The 15877-nt window shown below is 43.3% G+C and overlaps 1 protein-coding gene across 11 annotated transcripts in view; it reads left to right on the forward strand.

Moving 5' to 3' along the window:
• Window positions 1–15877, forward strand: part of LOC133549733 (coiled-coil domain-containing protein 158-like) — a 100301-nt gene that overhangs the window by 10040 nt on the left and 74384 nt on the right. For 3 of the 11 annotated variants that reach the window (XR_009806153.1, XR_009806152.1, XM_061895477.1), the window contains exons 1-7: window positions 1906–2588; window positions 2685–2739; window positions 2909–3015; window positions 3082–3155; window positions 7722–7789; window positions 7875–8118; window positions 12405–12460. Coding sequence is in view for 1 of the 11 variants with exons in the window: in XM_061895477.1 (XP_061751461.1) it covers window positions 2555–2588; window positions 2685–2739; window positions 2909–3015; window positions 3082–3155; window positions 7722–7789; window positions 7875–8118; window positions 12405–12460 (638 nt within the window). In the remaining 10 variants the exon portion in view is untranslated. Of the gene's footprint in view, window positions 1–1892; window positions 2589–2684; window positions 2740–2908; window positions 3016–3081; window positions 3156–7721; window positions 7790–7874; window positions 8119–12404; window positions 12461–15877 lie in introns of those variants that run through there. The other 8 variants (XR_009806167.1, XR_009806168.1, XR_009806165.1 and 5 more) reach the window with 8 other exon arrangements.

Consider the following 15877-nt stretch of genomic DNA (forward strand, 5'->3'; position numbering starts at 1 on the left):
TGATGCATTTCATTAACTTGAACAAAAAAAAAAAAACTTGGCGGTTGACGTAGTTCCACTTCCACACACAGGATGGCGGTGCAGTCAGTGACAGAATCGTGACGCCATCATCTTCAACCCCAAAGAAGACTGTACTTATCTATTATACTATACTTCTCCGATGCATGAGAACATCCATCCATCCATCAATCAATGTTTATTTATACAGCCCTAAATCACAAATGTCTCAAAGGACTGTACAAACCATTACGACTACGACATCCTCGGAAGAACCCACAAAAGGGCAAGGAAAACTCACACCCAGTGGGCAGGGAGAATTCACATCCAGTGGGACACCGGTGACAATGCTGACTATGAGAAACCTTGGAGAGGACCTCAGATGTGGGCAACCCCCCGCCCCCTCTAGGGGACCGAAAGCAATGGATGTCGAGCGAGTCTAACATGATACTGTGAAAGTTCAATCCATAGTGGCTCCAACACAGCCGCGAGATTTCAGTTCAAAGCGGATCCAAGACAGCAACGAGAGTCAGGAAACCATCCCAAGCGGAGGCGGATCAGCAGCGTAGAGATGTCCCCAACCGATACACAGGCGAGCGGTCCATCCTGGCTCCTGACGAGCGGTCCATCCTGGGTCTCGACTCTGGACATCCAGTACTTCATCCATGGTCATCGTACTGGATCCCCTCCACAAGGGAGGGGGGGACATAGGAGAAAAAAGAAAAGAAGCGGCAGATCACATGGTCTAAAAAGGAGGTCTGTTAGTATTTAAATATGGAAACTTGAAGACTTATTCCTGGTTACAATAATACTGTTAAAAAAGTATTGTCTTATACTTTGCCTAAAATGAGAATGCATCATAATCAGCGGCGGCTGGTGACTTTTGTTGAAAGTTTGTAAACCAAACCCCTGTAGGGGGTCGGGGGGGGGGGGTTTGCAGAGAACTATTTACAATATGCACACATTCTTTTTACAAAATACAACCAATAGTACCCATCCATCCATTTTTCTATCCATCAATCAATCAATGTTTATTTATATAGCCCCAAATCACAAATGTCTCAAAGGACTGCACAAATCATTACGACTACAACATTCTCGGAAGAACCCACAAAAGGGCAAGGAAAACTCACACCCAGTGGGCAGGGAGAATTCACAACCAGTGGGACGCCAGTGACAATGCTGACTATGAGAAACCTTGGAGAGGACCTCAGATGTGGGTTATTTTTCTACCGCTTGTCCCAATAGTACTTTAATGTTAGATTTTACTTGGGAAAAGTAATCCCCCGATTCCTATTTTCAACAGTCCGCTTGTTTGAGCAGGAAAACGCTGAACACCAGCCCGGCATCTTTGTTTTCTCCCTGTCAACTGTCAGTTTAGCACAGGGGTAGGGAACCTATGGCTCTCGAGCCCGATGTGGCTCTTTTAATGACTGCATCTGGCTCTCAGATTAATTTTAGCTGAAATTACTTAACAGTAAATATGGACAAGTAATGAATAATTCCGCTAGTAATCGCAGTGTTAAAAATAACGTTCAAAATATAAACATCCATCCATCCATTTCCTACCGCTTATTCGCGGGGGTCGCTAAAACATTCTCATGCATTTTAATCCATTTGTCCGTTTTCTACCGCACCGGTTCAAGAAGTTGCATTAATGGTCAGATGTATTTTATTTATTATTGGTTAGCTTCAGAAAAACAATGTTATTAAAAAGAATGAGATACTTATTATACTATAAAAATGTTGGTCTTACTTAAAAATGCATGCATTTAGTTGTATTCAGTGTTAAAAAAAAACATTATATGGCTGTCCCAGAAATACATTTAAAATATTCGGCTTTCATGGCTCTCTGCTTTGGCATCTTTGCTTTCTACCTGTCAACTGTCAGTTTAGGCTCCTCGTCACCACTTCAAGATGGCGGCCCAATTTCTCGCGTCACAGCAGCCAACGCTGCGTCTACTTATAAGATGTCCATGCCAGAGAGGACAACCACAACCGCTGACTCGCAAGTCGACTACATTACCCATAATGAACTGCGGCGCAACTCATTTGGCTTGCTGTATAGTCAAACAACATATAAATATTGTTATATATTCTCTCGAAGGTGATGGATTTCATTATCTTGAACAAAAATACAAAAAAAACAACAACTTGGTGGTAGACGTAGTTCCAATTCCGCACACAAGAAGGCAGAGTAGTCAGTGACAGAATCATGACGTCATAATCCACAACCCCCAAATAAGACTTTTCGAAAAATCCGCACCAATTTATTGATTTCGCGTTCTTGTTTGTCATTTAAACAAAAAAGTGGACAAACACTAATAAGTGGGCATAATAATTGGGCTTTGAATGGTGTAACGTGAGCGAGAATAAGACACTAATAATGAGGTTTCCATGGTAACGAACTGTAACTTAGGAGCAGGCGTTGCCATTATCTTCCTGATAAGTTGTATTTTTTAAAAACACCCGAAAAGACACATTATACACACCACCTTTCAGCAATATTGTTTTTTTTTTGGTACCTGTTTAAAACATCGGTTTCCAGCATGACGTTATGGACTTAGAACGTCGAAGGACGACAGGAGCTGGTATGTTGTTAGCTTAGCTTGTTAGCTAGTTTGCCTTGCTAGTTCGTTTAATCTGTTATTTAGTTGTTGTTTTTTTGTAATTAACTTACATTCCAGCCAGCCAGGACACTTCTGGGCTGAGATCCAACACCCTGGCGCTGGATGATTTGAGGTAGACAATTGTTTACATTTTTAGGTTGAAATGACTGCAAAATGTATGTTTTTGTTATTCACAATGTTTTGGTCAACAAAGGCCAGAGATGAACATTATATATGTTTCAATTGTTACTGCTTTGCTTGAGAAAAATTAATTCAAATAGAATGTTTTGTTTCTAAAACAGCGAGGAGCTCGAAAGAGGCATCAAGGAAACCCAGAAGCTTCAGGAAGAAGTAGAAAATGCCACCAAATTTACATTGGAGAAGTTCGGCTGCACAGACGGACACGTTTGTATGACCGATAACTTATGCACAATGATATATTCCGGCTTTGTAAACTTGTTTCCTTCTTCTGCAGATGCTCCGTCGTGGGATTCATCCCATCTGCAGGCAGCAGGGCAGAGAGATGTCAGCCCCACCACGAGAAAGGAGGTACGAGGAATTTCACGAGATCAATCAATCAATGTTTATTCATATAGGCCTAGATCACAAGTGTCTCAAAGGGCTGCACAAGCCACAACGACATCCTCGGTTCAGGGCAAGGAAAAACTCACAACCCAGCGGGATGTCAATGTGAAGGGCTATGAGAAACCTTGGAGAGGACCGCAGATGTGGGTGATAAAGAGCTAGACCTTGTAGTATTTTATACATAAGTATTAAAACCTTAAAGTCACATCTTAAATGCACAGGAAGCCAGTGCATGTGAGCCAGTATAGGTGTATTATATGTATATAAGGTATATACAGTATAGGTATATATATATATATATATATATATACAGGTATATATGTATATAAGGTATATACAGAATAGGTATTAGAGATGCGCGGTTTGCGGCCTCAATCACGGAGTCCGCGGATAAACCGCGGGTCGGGCGGGTGACATGACGAAAAAATAGATTTTAATTAGATTCGGGCGGGTGGCGGATGAATCATCCGGAAATATTTGATATACATGGTTCTGGGATCGGTATTTGCCATTCAAAGAGCCATATGAGACCCGTGTCACAAAGCGAAGAAGACAATAGGGGACGCTAATAATCTCTAGGATGTATACCGGCAGTCACCCAGATATTAAGTATTAGGGCGTGCTATGAAGCCATTGGCTTTGTCCCCTTCTACAGCAGCAACATGTTGTGTGTGGCTTCCGCAGCAGCACGCACACGACTGCAAGGCATACTGGGTGACACAGAGTACACTAATGGTTGTGATATAAACAATTTTAACACTCGTAGTAATATGCGCCACGCTGTGAAGCCACACCAAACAAGATTGACGAACACATCCTCCCAGTAACACAGCATAAACGCAACACAACAAATACCCAGAATCCTTTGTATCCATGACATGTTCCTGACTATATTATACACCCCGCTAGTATCACCCAGTATGCCTTTCAATCTTGTACGTGTGATTTCGGAAGCTGCACACAACATGATGCCAGACTAACAATCGGTGTGTACATGTCGTTGAAGGTGTCAAAGGCAATGGCTTCACAGCACGTCCATATCCTTGTCATCAGGATGAACGCTATTGGATAGTCGCGAGAACGTTGGCGGCACAATTGTCTTCGTTACTCTGTGAAACGGGTTAAGACAGCACTGTGAGTGGTAAGGGTGGCAAACCTCTGATGTATTTCAGCGGGCGGGCGGATGCGTTACTGATAAAATGTTGGTTCGGGTGGACGGCGGGTGGATGACGACTTTGGTGATGCGGTTGCGGACGATATAATTGCCTATCCGCACATCTCTAATAGGTATATATATAGGTATATATGTATATAAGGTATATACTGTTTAGGTATATATGTAGGTATATATGTCTATAAGGTATATACAGGACATGTTACGTAATTGGAGAGTGGATCCCAAGGATGCAGAGACGTAGTTTGGTTATAGTTAAGTTCTTCCTTTATTTTGGTGGGAGTGGAACGTCGCCAAAACAAAAGGCGATGGTGGAAATACGAAAACACACCATGAAGAATAACTATATCAAACAACCAAAAATAGAACAGAAAACGCTAGACAAAGCTAGGAACAATACAGGCTGGGAAAAATACAAAACAGGAGTACAAAGTACAAAATAAGGACGCTAGACGAAGCTAGGATAATTTACTTCAAATACGAAGTAAAACAAAGAAACAAAATGTTAACTAAAGGCGCTAGACAAGGCTAGGGTATAAATAGGCAAACCTGAGAGGTGCACAAGACGGACTAGAAAGACTGCGACACATGCGAGTGAACTTGCAGTGGACACAAAGTTCCGGCACTGACAGGCCGTCAGCACCCAGACTAAATAGGCCACCTTAATCAACTTTCAGGTGTGCACGATTGCCCGGCGTCAGCTGCACTCCAGACTGTGGGCGAGAGCGAGAGTAAACATGATGTGCAAACCAACACAGAAAAACATGAACAATTCAGTTCACCACAGGATAGGTATATATATAGATATATATGTATATAAGGTATATACAGGATATGCATATATATAGATATATATGTATATGAAGGTATATACAGTATAGGCATAATATGATCAAACTTTCTTGTTGTCAAAAGTCTAGCAGCCGCCTTTTGTACCAACTGTAATCTTTTAATGCTAGACATAGGGAGACCTCAAAATAACACGTTACAGTAATCGAGACGAGACATAACGAACGCATGAAAAATTATCTCGGCGTCGCTAGTGGACAAAATGGTACGAATTTTAGCGATATTACGCAGATGAAAGAAGGCCGTTTTAGTAACACTCTTAATGTGGGATTCAAATCAATCAATCAATCAATGTTTACTTATATAGCCCTAAATCACTAGTGTCTCAAAGGGCTGCACAAACCACTACGACATCCTCGGTAGGCCCACATAAGGGCAAGGAAAACTCACACCCAGTGGGACGTCGGTGACAATGATGACTATGAGAACCTTGGAGAGGAGGAAAGCAATGGATGTCGAGCGGGTCTAACATGATACTGTGAGAGTTCAATCCATAATGGATCCAACACAGTCGCGAGAGTCCAGTCCAAAGCGGATCCAACACAGCAGTGAGAGTCCCGTTCACAGCGGAGCCAGCAGGAAACCATCCCAAGCGCAGGCGGATCAGCAGCGCAGAGATGTCCCCAGCCGATACACAGGCGAGCAGTACATGGCCACCGGATCGGACCGGACCCCCTCCACAAGGGAGAGTGGGACATAGAAGAAAAAGAAAAGAAACGGCAGATCAACTGGTCTAAAAAGGGAGTCTATTTAAAGGCTAGAGTATACAAATGAGTTTTAAGGTGAGACTTAAATGCTTCTACTGAGGTGGCATCTCGAACTTTTACCGGGAGGGCATTCCAGAGTACTGGAGCCCGAAATGAAAAAGCTCTATAGCCCGCAGACTTTTTTTGGGCTTTGGGAATCACTAATAAGCCGGAGTCCTTTGAACGCAGATTTCTTGTCGGGACATATGGTACAATAAAATCGGCACGATAGGATGGAGCTAGACCGTGTAGTATTTTATACGTAAGTAGTAAAACCTTAAAGTCACATCTTAAGTGCACAGGAAGCCAGTGCAGGTGAGCCAGTACAGGCGTAATGTGATCAAACTTTCTTGTTCTTGTCAAAAGTCTAGCAGCCGCATTTTGTACCAACTGTAATCTTTTAATGCTAGACATGGGGAGACCCGAAAATAATACGTTACAGTAGTCGAGGCGAGACGTAACAAACGCATGGATAATGATCTCAGCGTCTTTAGTGGACAGAATGGAGCGAATTTTAGCGATATTACGGAGATGAAAGAAGGCCGTTTTAGTAACGCTTTTAATGTGTGACTCAAAGGAGAGAGTTGGGTCGAAGATAATACCCAGATTCTTTACCGAGTGTAATTATTTGGTTGTTAAATGTGGTGGTATTATTAAATAGGTGTCTGTGTCTAGCAGGACCGATAATCAGCATTTCCGTTTTCTTGGCATTTAGTTGCAAAAAGGTAGCAGATAGTCATTGTTTAGTTTCATAAAGACATGTCTCCAGCTGACTACAATCTGGCGTGTTGGTCAGCTTTAGGTGCATGTAGAGTTGGCTGTCATCAGTACATGTATTAGTTTGAGATGAATTTCGTCTACTTCTTTTGACTGAGTTTACTGTGTGCATGCTGAGAGGGTTAAGTCCTGTTGGCTTCATCTGGCCGGGATCTTCAGCTCTCACTGTATCGGTTCGCAGCCGAGTGTGAAGCGGCCGGAATGAGAATCAGCACCTCCAAATCCGAGTACATGGTTCTCTCCCGGAAAAGGGTGCAGTGCCATCTCCGGGTTGGGGAGGAGACCCTGCCCCAAGTGGAGGAGTTCAAGTACCTAGGAGTCTTGTTCACGAGTGGGGGAAGAGTGGATCGTGAGATCGACAGGCGGATCGGTGCGGCGTCTTCAGTAATGCGGACGTTGTACCGATCCGTTGTGGTGAAGAAGGAGCTGAGCCGGAAGGCAAAGCTCTCAATTTACCGGTCGATCTACGTTCCCATCCTCACCTATGGTCATGAGCTTTGGGTCATGACCGAAAGGATAAGATCACGGGTTCAGGCGGCCGAAATGAGTTTCCTCCGCCGTGTGGTGGGTCTCTCCCTTAGAGATAGGGTGAGAAGCTCTGTCATCCGGGAGGAACTCAAAGTAAAGCCGCTGCTCCTCCACATCGAGAGGAGCCAGATGAGGTGGTTCGGGCATCTGGTCAGGATGCCACCCGGACGCCTCCCTAGGGAGGTGTTTAGGGCACGTCCAACCGGTAGGAGGCCACGGGGAAGACCCAGGACACGTTGGGAAGACTATGTCTCCCGGCTGGCCTGGGAACGCCTCGGGATCCCCCGGGAAGAGCTAGACGAAGTGGCTGGGGAGAGGGAAGTCTGGGCTTCCCTGCTTAGGCTGCTGCCCCCGCGACCCGACCTCGGATAAGCGGAAGAAGATGGATGGATGCTGAGAGGGTCAAGCACTGCATACATCGCATAAGTAGTTTGATAAGTTATGTTGACCCTGCAGGCATCTGCTCCACATGAACAAGGCATGGAAAGCCTGCAGACCAGTTTCCAGCAAGTCCAGATGGAGAGGCACGTCTCGTCTGATTCCAAAACATCTGTCAGAAAAGAGATCATAAATAAAAAAAAACAAACAAACATTGTTCTTTGTCTGTAGGAGGACTGATTCGAGGAGGCAGGTTGATCAGATGGAAAAGATGCTCAGCTTGCTGGAGGAGCTCCAAGCCATCAAAAGGTCAGGTGACCAGAATCTGCGGGAAGCCCAGAATGAGACGTGGCAGCTGAACAAGAACGTGGAGGCGCTGGAGGGAAACATCAAGAAATGGTGCCAGACTTTGCTATCCCACGAGAAAACTGTCTCGAGCACCATCGCCTCTGACAGACAGACAGAGTCACACTTGGTAGGTATAAATCAGATGGATAAAGAGTGTACTTTAAATTGTGGTTAACCTCCAATTTGTTTGTACTTGATAGAAATAATCTATATGACGTGTTCATGAACTCCATCCATCCATCTTCTTCCACTTATCCGAGGTCGGGTTGCGGGGGCAACAGCCTAAGCAGGGAAGCCCAGACTTCCCTCTCCCCAGCCACTTCGTCTAGCTCTTCCCGGGGGATCCCGAGGCGTTCCCAGACCAGCCGGGAGACATAGTCTTCCTAACGTGTCCTGGGTCTTCCTCGTGGCCTCCTACCGGTTGGACGTGCCCTAAACACCTCCCTCGGGAGGCGTTCGGGTGGCATCCTGACCAGATGCCCGAACCACCTCATCTGGCTCCTCTCGATTTGGAGGAGCAGCGGCTTTACTTTGAGTTCCTCCCGGATGGCAGAGCTTCTCACCCTATCTCTAAGGGAGAGACCCGCCACCCGGCGGAGGAAAATCTTTTCGGCCGCTTGTACCCGTGATCTAATCCTTTCGGTCATGACCCAAAGCTCATGACCATAGGTGAGGATGGGAATGTAGATCGACCGGTAAATTGAGAGCTTTGCCTTCCGGCTCAGCTCCTTCTTCACCACAATGGATCGGTATAACGTCCGCATTACTGAAGACGCCGCACCGATCCGCCTGTCGATCTCACGATCCACTCTTCCCTCACTCGTGAACAAGAATCCTAGGTACTTGAACTCCTCCACTTGGGGCAGGGTCTCCTCCCCAACCCGGAGATGGCATTCCACCCTTTTCCGGGCGAGAACCATGGACTCTGACTTGGAGGTGCTGATTCTCATTCCGGTCGCTTCACACTCGGCTGCGAACCGATCCAGTGAGAGCTGAAGATCCCGGCCAGATGAAGCCATCAGGACCACATCATCTGCAAAAAGCAGAGACCTGATCCCGCGACCACCAAACCGGAACCCCTCAACGCCTTGACTGCGCCTCGAAATTCTGTCCATAAAAGTTATGAACAGAATCGGTGACAAAGGACAGCCTTGGCGGAGTCCAACCCTCACTGGAAATGTGTCCGACTTACTGCCAGCAATGCGGACCAAGCTCTGACACTGATATTACAGGGAGTGGACCGCCACAATAAGTTCATGAACTATAGTCGTTAAAATTAAAAATAAAAAAACTCTGAAATCAGTCTCTGCTAAATAGAGATTGCACTAATTCATGCAAATTCAACTAATCCCTGCAAATTATGCATGTTGTCGCAAATTTGCGGTGCATAATACCGAAGGGCCAGCTCTATTCTTAAATTGATATTGCCTCAAGGGCCAAATGAAATTGCACCAGAGTTTGAGACCCATGGACTAAGCCAGGGGTCGGGAGGGAACCTTTTTGGCTGAGAGAGCCATGAAAGCCAAATATTTCAAAATGTATTTCCGTGAGAGCCATATCATATTATTTAACACTGAATACAACTAAATGTGTGCATTTTTAAGTAAGACCAACATTTTTAGAGTATAATAAGTCTCTTATTCTTTTTCATAACATTGTTATTCTGAAGCTAACCAATCATAAATAAATTGTCATGTCTGTTGATCATGTTTTTGTTTGGCCATGTGCTGTTTGTCCTTCGGACTCTTTAAGTTCCTGTTTTTTCCACTCCCTTGTCTTGTTTCCTTGGTTACTCATTTTGTCCACCTGTATCTGGTGGACAAAATGCTCTCCCACCTGCTTCCCGAGCACTAATCAGAGGCAGTATTTAAGCTCGTCTTTGCCAGTCAGTCGCCTTGGCGTCAATGTGATCTTTTCTTGCTCTGTGCTGACTTGTTTCATGCCTTGCCATAGTTTCGTGCTTCATGCCATGCCAAGTAAGTTTTGTTTGATTTATGTTCATAGTCTGTTTATGCGTTAGCTTTGTTCCTTAGCCCAAGTTGTGCCTCCGCTGTGAGCGATTTTTGTTTGTATCTTTTTTTAGTTTAAATTAAATCATGTTCTTACCTAAATGCCATGTCCCGAGTAGTCCGTCAGCCTTCCTGGGAGAACGACCCTGCAGCAAGCTGCGACCCCCCCATTGTGACATAAAATACTTCTTACCATTCAATCAATCAATGTTTATTTATATAGCCCCAAATCACAAATGACTCAAAGGACTGCACAAATCATTACAACTACAACATCCTCGGAAGAACCCACAAAAGGGCAAGGAAAACTCACACCCAGTGGGTAGGGAGAATTCACATCCAGTGGGACGCCAGTGACAATGCTGACTATGAGAAACCTTGGAGAGGACCTCAGATGTGGGCAACCCCCCCCCTCTAGGGGACCGAAAGCAATGGATGTCGAGCGGGTCTAACATGATACTGTGAAAGTTCAATCCATAGTGGCTCCAACACAGCCGCGAGAGTTCAGTTCAAGCGGATCCAAGACAGCAGCGAGAGTCCCGTGCACAGGAAACCATCTCAAGCGGAGGCGGATCAGCAGCGTAGAGATGTCCCCAGCCGATACACAGGCGAGCGGTCCATCCTGGGTCCCTATGAGCGGTCCATCCTGGGTGTCGACTCTGGACAGCCAGTACTTCATCGGACCGGACCCCCTCCACAAGGGAGGGGGAGACATAGGAGAAAGAAAAGAAGTGGCAGATCAACTGGTCTAAAAAGGAGGTCTATTTAAAGGCTAGAGTATACAGATGAGTTTTAAGGTGAGACTTAAATGCTTCTACTGAGGTAGCATCTCGAACTGTTACCGGGAGGGCATTCCAGAGTACTGGAGCCCGAACGGAAAACGCTCTATAGCCCGCAGACTTTTTTTGGGCTCTAGGAATCACTAATAAGCCGGAGTCTTTTAATGCGACTTCTTGAACAGGTGCGGTAGAAAACGGATGGATGGATTTAAATGCATGAGAATGTTTTATATTTGGCACGTTATATTTAGCACTGTGATTACTAGCGAAATTATTCATTACTTATCGTGTTAAGCAATGTCAGCTAAGATTTATCTGAGAGCCAGATGCAGTCATCAAAAGAGCCACATCTGGCTCTAGAGCCATCGGTTCCCTACCCCTGGACTAAGCCCTCTGGGTAATGTAGATTATGGAAATATACTTCTTGGTTTACATGTGTTCATACATTATTTAACCATTATTTATCCAGGGTACAGGAATTCACAACAGACTCAGCTTTTGCATATAAGAAAGGCGGCTAAAACATTGTAGAGATTTTAAACTGTGATGATAATCTCTCATCGCCTCTCATTTACCAGTAAAAATTAGCGCTAAAGATTGCTCTCAAAAGTTCACAAATGTTCTTTTAATGTGCGGTAGGTAAATGTGTTGGAACATAAATAAATGTTTAAGATGAACCAACACAAGTGTAAAACCTACACGGGGAATGTCTGCAGTTTGTGGACGACAGAGGACAATACGGACGCCTTTAGTGGTGTTTCTTTCTGCAGTTACAGTTACTATTACCAGTTATGATTAATCAAAACACTGCAGTAATTTGTCAATGAGCTCTGAGTATATGCCATTACTGCCACAAGTGGTGGAAAAGTGTATTACAACTGAGTACTGCTGCGGCCCATAGGGACCGCTTCTGAGAAATATGCCCTATGTCAGGGGTAGGGAACCTATGGCTCTAGAGCCAGATGTGGATCTTTTGATGACTGCATCTGGCTCTCTGATAAATCTGAGCTGACATTGCTTAACGCGATAAGTAATGAATAATTCCACTTGTAATCACAGTGTTAAAAATAATGTTCAAAATATAAAACATTCTCATGCGTTTTCATCCATCCATTCGTTTTCTACCGCACCCGTTCAAGAAGTTGCATTAATAGAAGTTATTTATTTATTATTGGTTAGTGTGGGGCTTGCCCTCCTGGGGGTTGTTCAGACCCCCAAGCACCGACATGAGAGCCTGTTTCAGGGTTACAATATTGTTTGATTTTTCAATAAGTCTCTCAGTTGCTTTCCAACAATAGTATTGCCAGCCCCACTGCTGCTTATAACAGAGCGACAGGTGATTAAATAACAAGGCCTAGGTGGGCCGTCTACGCACCTGTCGCTGCAGGCCCGCGGGCCACGCCCCCTCCACAGTTAGCTGCAGAAAAACAATGTTATTACAAAGAATAAGAGACCTACTATACTCTAGAAGTGTTGGTCTTACTTAAAAATGCACGTGTTTAGTGTTAAATAAAAAATATTATATGGCTCTTACGGAAATATATTTTAAAATATTTGGCTTTTTGGCTCTCTCAGCCAAAAAGGTTCCCGACCCCTGCCCTATGTCATATTTTTCTGTGTTATAGCAGCTGGCAGAACATGTGAACAGTGACGACCTCAGCGGAGGAGAGATTGACCAAAAGTAATGTATATTTATATATATTTATTTATTTATATATATATATATAGTACAGGCCAAAAGTTTGGACACACCTCCTCATGAATGGGTTTTCTTTATTTTGAATAAATGAAATAAGTTTATTTTTGGTCATATAATCAACCATCCACCATTTTGTGTGACCAGTTTAACGGTACAGATGAGACATATTTAACAATCATACACATTTACACACACAAAAAAAAAGAATGACAGAAAAACGAATAAGCTAAATTTGCCTGTCCTATACATTCACTGAAAATTAAATTGCCCGGAACATCAACTTAAAAAAAAAAAAATCAATGGGATGGAAGTAATTGTTACTGCATTTTATAATTTTCAATTATTTCACCTTTCAAGGTTTTCTTAAACCTTAACAAACACTGAGCTTGTTCCACCATTTAACTCCTAAAACTGAAATGCATTTTTATTTTATATTCCTTCTTACTTTACCTATTTCAAAAATCAATACCCGCCGTAAATTATAGTTTTCTCCTTTTAATTGAAATAACCTAAGAATACAAGCCGGGAGCCTGTTGTTCCTTACTCGAAACATCATTTCCATTGTTTTTAAAAACACAATATCTGAGCATTTTAACACATTAGAACTTATAAATAATGGATTGGTTTGTTCATAGCAACACACTTGGTGTATTATTTTAATGACCCTTTTTTGAAGTTTAATTATTGGGTCTATGTTTGTTTTATAAACATTTCCCCAAACTTCAACACAATATGTTAAACATGGAAAAATAAAAGAATAATATAACATATGCAGACATGTCTTATTCAGCATGTGTTTTACTTCATAAAGAATAGCAATGGATTTGGATATTTTTCCCTTTATATGTTCAATATGCGGTTTCCAAGATAATTTATGATCAATTATTATTCTTAAGAATTTAGTTTCATATACTCTATCAATTTCCACTAGATTTAATTTTCATGACTATTTAAATTGCAGATTGTCACTGAAGGCATCGAAACTTATGAGTTATGTTCTTAACAAAAATAGGTGAAATAACTGAAAACATGTTTTATATTCTAGTTTCTTCAAAAAAGCCACCCTTAGCTTGTCAGGCTTGGACAAAGGATCGAACTCAGATGCAGAGTTGGGGTACTTTGTTAGGCTTTTATTTTGACGGCTCTTTCACCTCCAGAGTCAGAGTAACACAATATCTACAGATAACAAAAACTGTCGGCGAAAAAGGTTCCAAAAAAAAAAAGGAACAACCGAAAATCCCTCCTAAAATGAGGAAAACACAAAAACTAACAATAATTTGCGTCGTATCTGCTATAAAACTTAACATAAAACGCTCCAACAGGAGGAAGAAAACAATGACTATGAACATTTCTACACTTAATCTTCATCTAATAATGGTTAAAAAAAAAAATCACTCAAAAATTTGAGGAAAGAAAGAATCGTAGGAAAAAATAATAACTCACCACTTCGGTTGAACAAAAACAAAATAACAAAAGTCACTCTACTGAGGAGTGAAGTGAATTATATTTATATAGCGCTTTTCTCTAGTGACTCAAAGCGCTTTACATAGTGAAACCCAATATCTAAGTTACATTTAAACCAGTGTGGGTGGCACTGGGAGCAGGTGGGTAAAGTGTCTTGCCCGAGGACACAACGGCAGCGACTAGGATGGCGGAAGCGGGAATCGAACCTGCAACTCTCAAGTTGCTGGCACGGCCACTCTACCAACCGAGCTATACCGCCCCACAGGAGGAGGAGAAAAGTCAAACTCAAAATAGCAGCGTGGGAACTCAGTATCCAGGAATATAAGCGTGGGACGAGGCAAGGCATGGACGTAAAATAGGCACGAAAAGTCAAGACAATCTGGCACAGAACAAGGGGAGGCGTGGGCTTATATGACACATGAGGGTAATGGGAAACAGGTGGAAACAATCAGGGGTCGGGGATGACGTCAAACTAATGACACCAGAGGAAGGGTAAGTGATCTGAAACCAGAGGAATTACTTTTCAAAATACAAGATGCAATTCACAAGACAAAAGAAACCAAGACAAGACTTTGCTCTAATGACTTTTTTTCCACACACTCTTGGCCTTCTCTCCATGAGCTTCAAGAAGTAGTCACCTGAAATGGTTTTCACTTCACAGGTGTGCTTGAAGCTCATGCAGAGAATGCCAAGAGTTTGCAAAACAGTAATCAGAGTAAAAGGTGGCTATTTTGAAGAAAGTAGAATAGAAAACCTCGACTACTGTAACGTATTATTTTCGGGTCTCCCCATGTCTAGCATTAAAAGATTACAGTTGGTACAAAATGCGGCTGCTAGACTTTTGACAAGAACAAGAAAGTTTGACCACATTACGCCTGTACTGTATATACCTTTATATACATACTGTATATACATACATATATACCTGTACTGGCTCACCTGCACTGGCTTCCTGTGCACTTAAGATGTGACTTTAAGGTTTTACTACTTACGTATAAAATACTACACGGTCTAGCTCCATCTTATCTTGCCGATTGTATTGTACCATATGTCCCGGCAAGAAATCTGCCTTCAAAGGACTCCGGCTTATTAGTGATTCCCAAAGCCCAAAAAAAGTCTGCGGGCTATAGAGCGTTTTCCGTTCGGGCTCCAGTACTCTGGAATGCCCTCCCGGTAACAGTTCGAGATGCCACCTCAGTAGAAGCATTTAAGTCTCACCTTAAAACTCATTTGTATACTCTAGCCTTTAAATAGACTCCCTTTTTAGACCAGTTGATCTGCCGTTTCTTTTCTTTTTCTTCTATGTCCCACTCTCCCTTGTGGAGGGGGTCCGGTCCGATCCGGTGGCCATGTACTGCTTGCCTGTGTATCGGCTGGGACATCTCTGCGATGCTGATCCGCCTCCGCTTGGGATGGTTTCCTGCTGGCTCCGCTGTGAACGGGACTCTCGCTGCTGTGTTGGATCCGCTTTGGACTGGACTCTCGCGACTGTGTTGGATCCATTATGTATCGAACTCTCACATTATCATGTTAGACCCGCTCGACATCCATTGCTTTCCTCCTCTCCAAGGTTCTCATAGTCATCATTGTCACCGACGTCCCACTAGGTGTGAGTTTTCCTTGCCCTTATGTGGGCCTACCGAGGATGTCGTAGTGGTTTGTGCAGCCCTTTGAGACACTAGTGATTTAGGGCTATATAAGTAAACATTGATTGATAGATTGAAAACATGTTTTAAGTTATTTCACCTTTTTTTTGTTAAGAACATAAGTTTTGATGCGTTCAGTGACAAATCTACAATCATGAAAATAAAGACCCGATGGCGTGGTGCAGTGGCAGAGTGGCCGTGCGCAACTCGGGGGTCCCTGGTTCAATTCCCACCTAGTACCAACCTCGTCACGTCCGTTGTGTCCTGAGCAAGACACTTCCCCCTTGCT

The sequence above is a fragment of the Nerophis ophidion genome, linkage group LG01 (genome assembly GCF_033978795.1).
Source record: "Nerophis ophidion isolate RoL-2023_Sa linkage group LG01, RoL_Noph_v1.0, whole genome shotgun sequence".
NCBI classification, from domain to species: domain Eukaryota; kingdom Metazoa; phylum Chordata; class Actinopteri; order Syngnathiformes; family Syngnathidae; genus Nerophis; species Nerophis ophidion.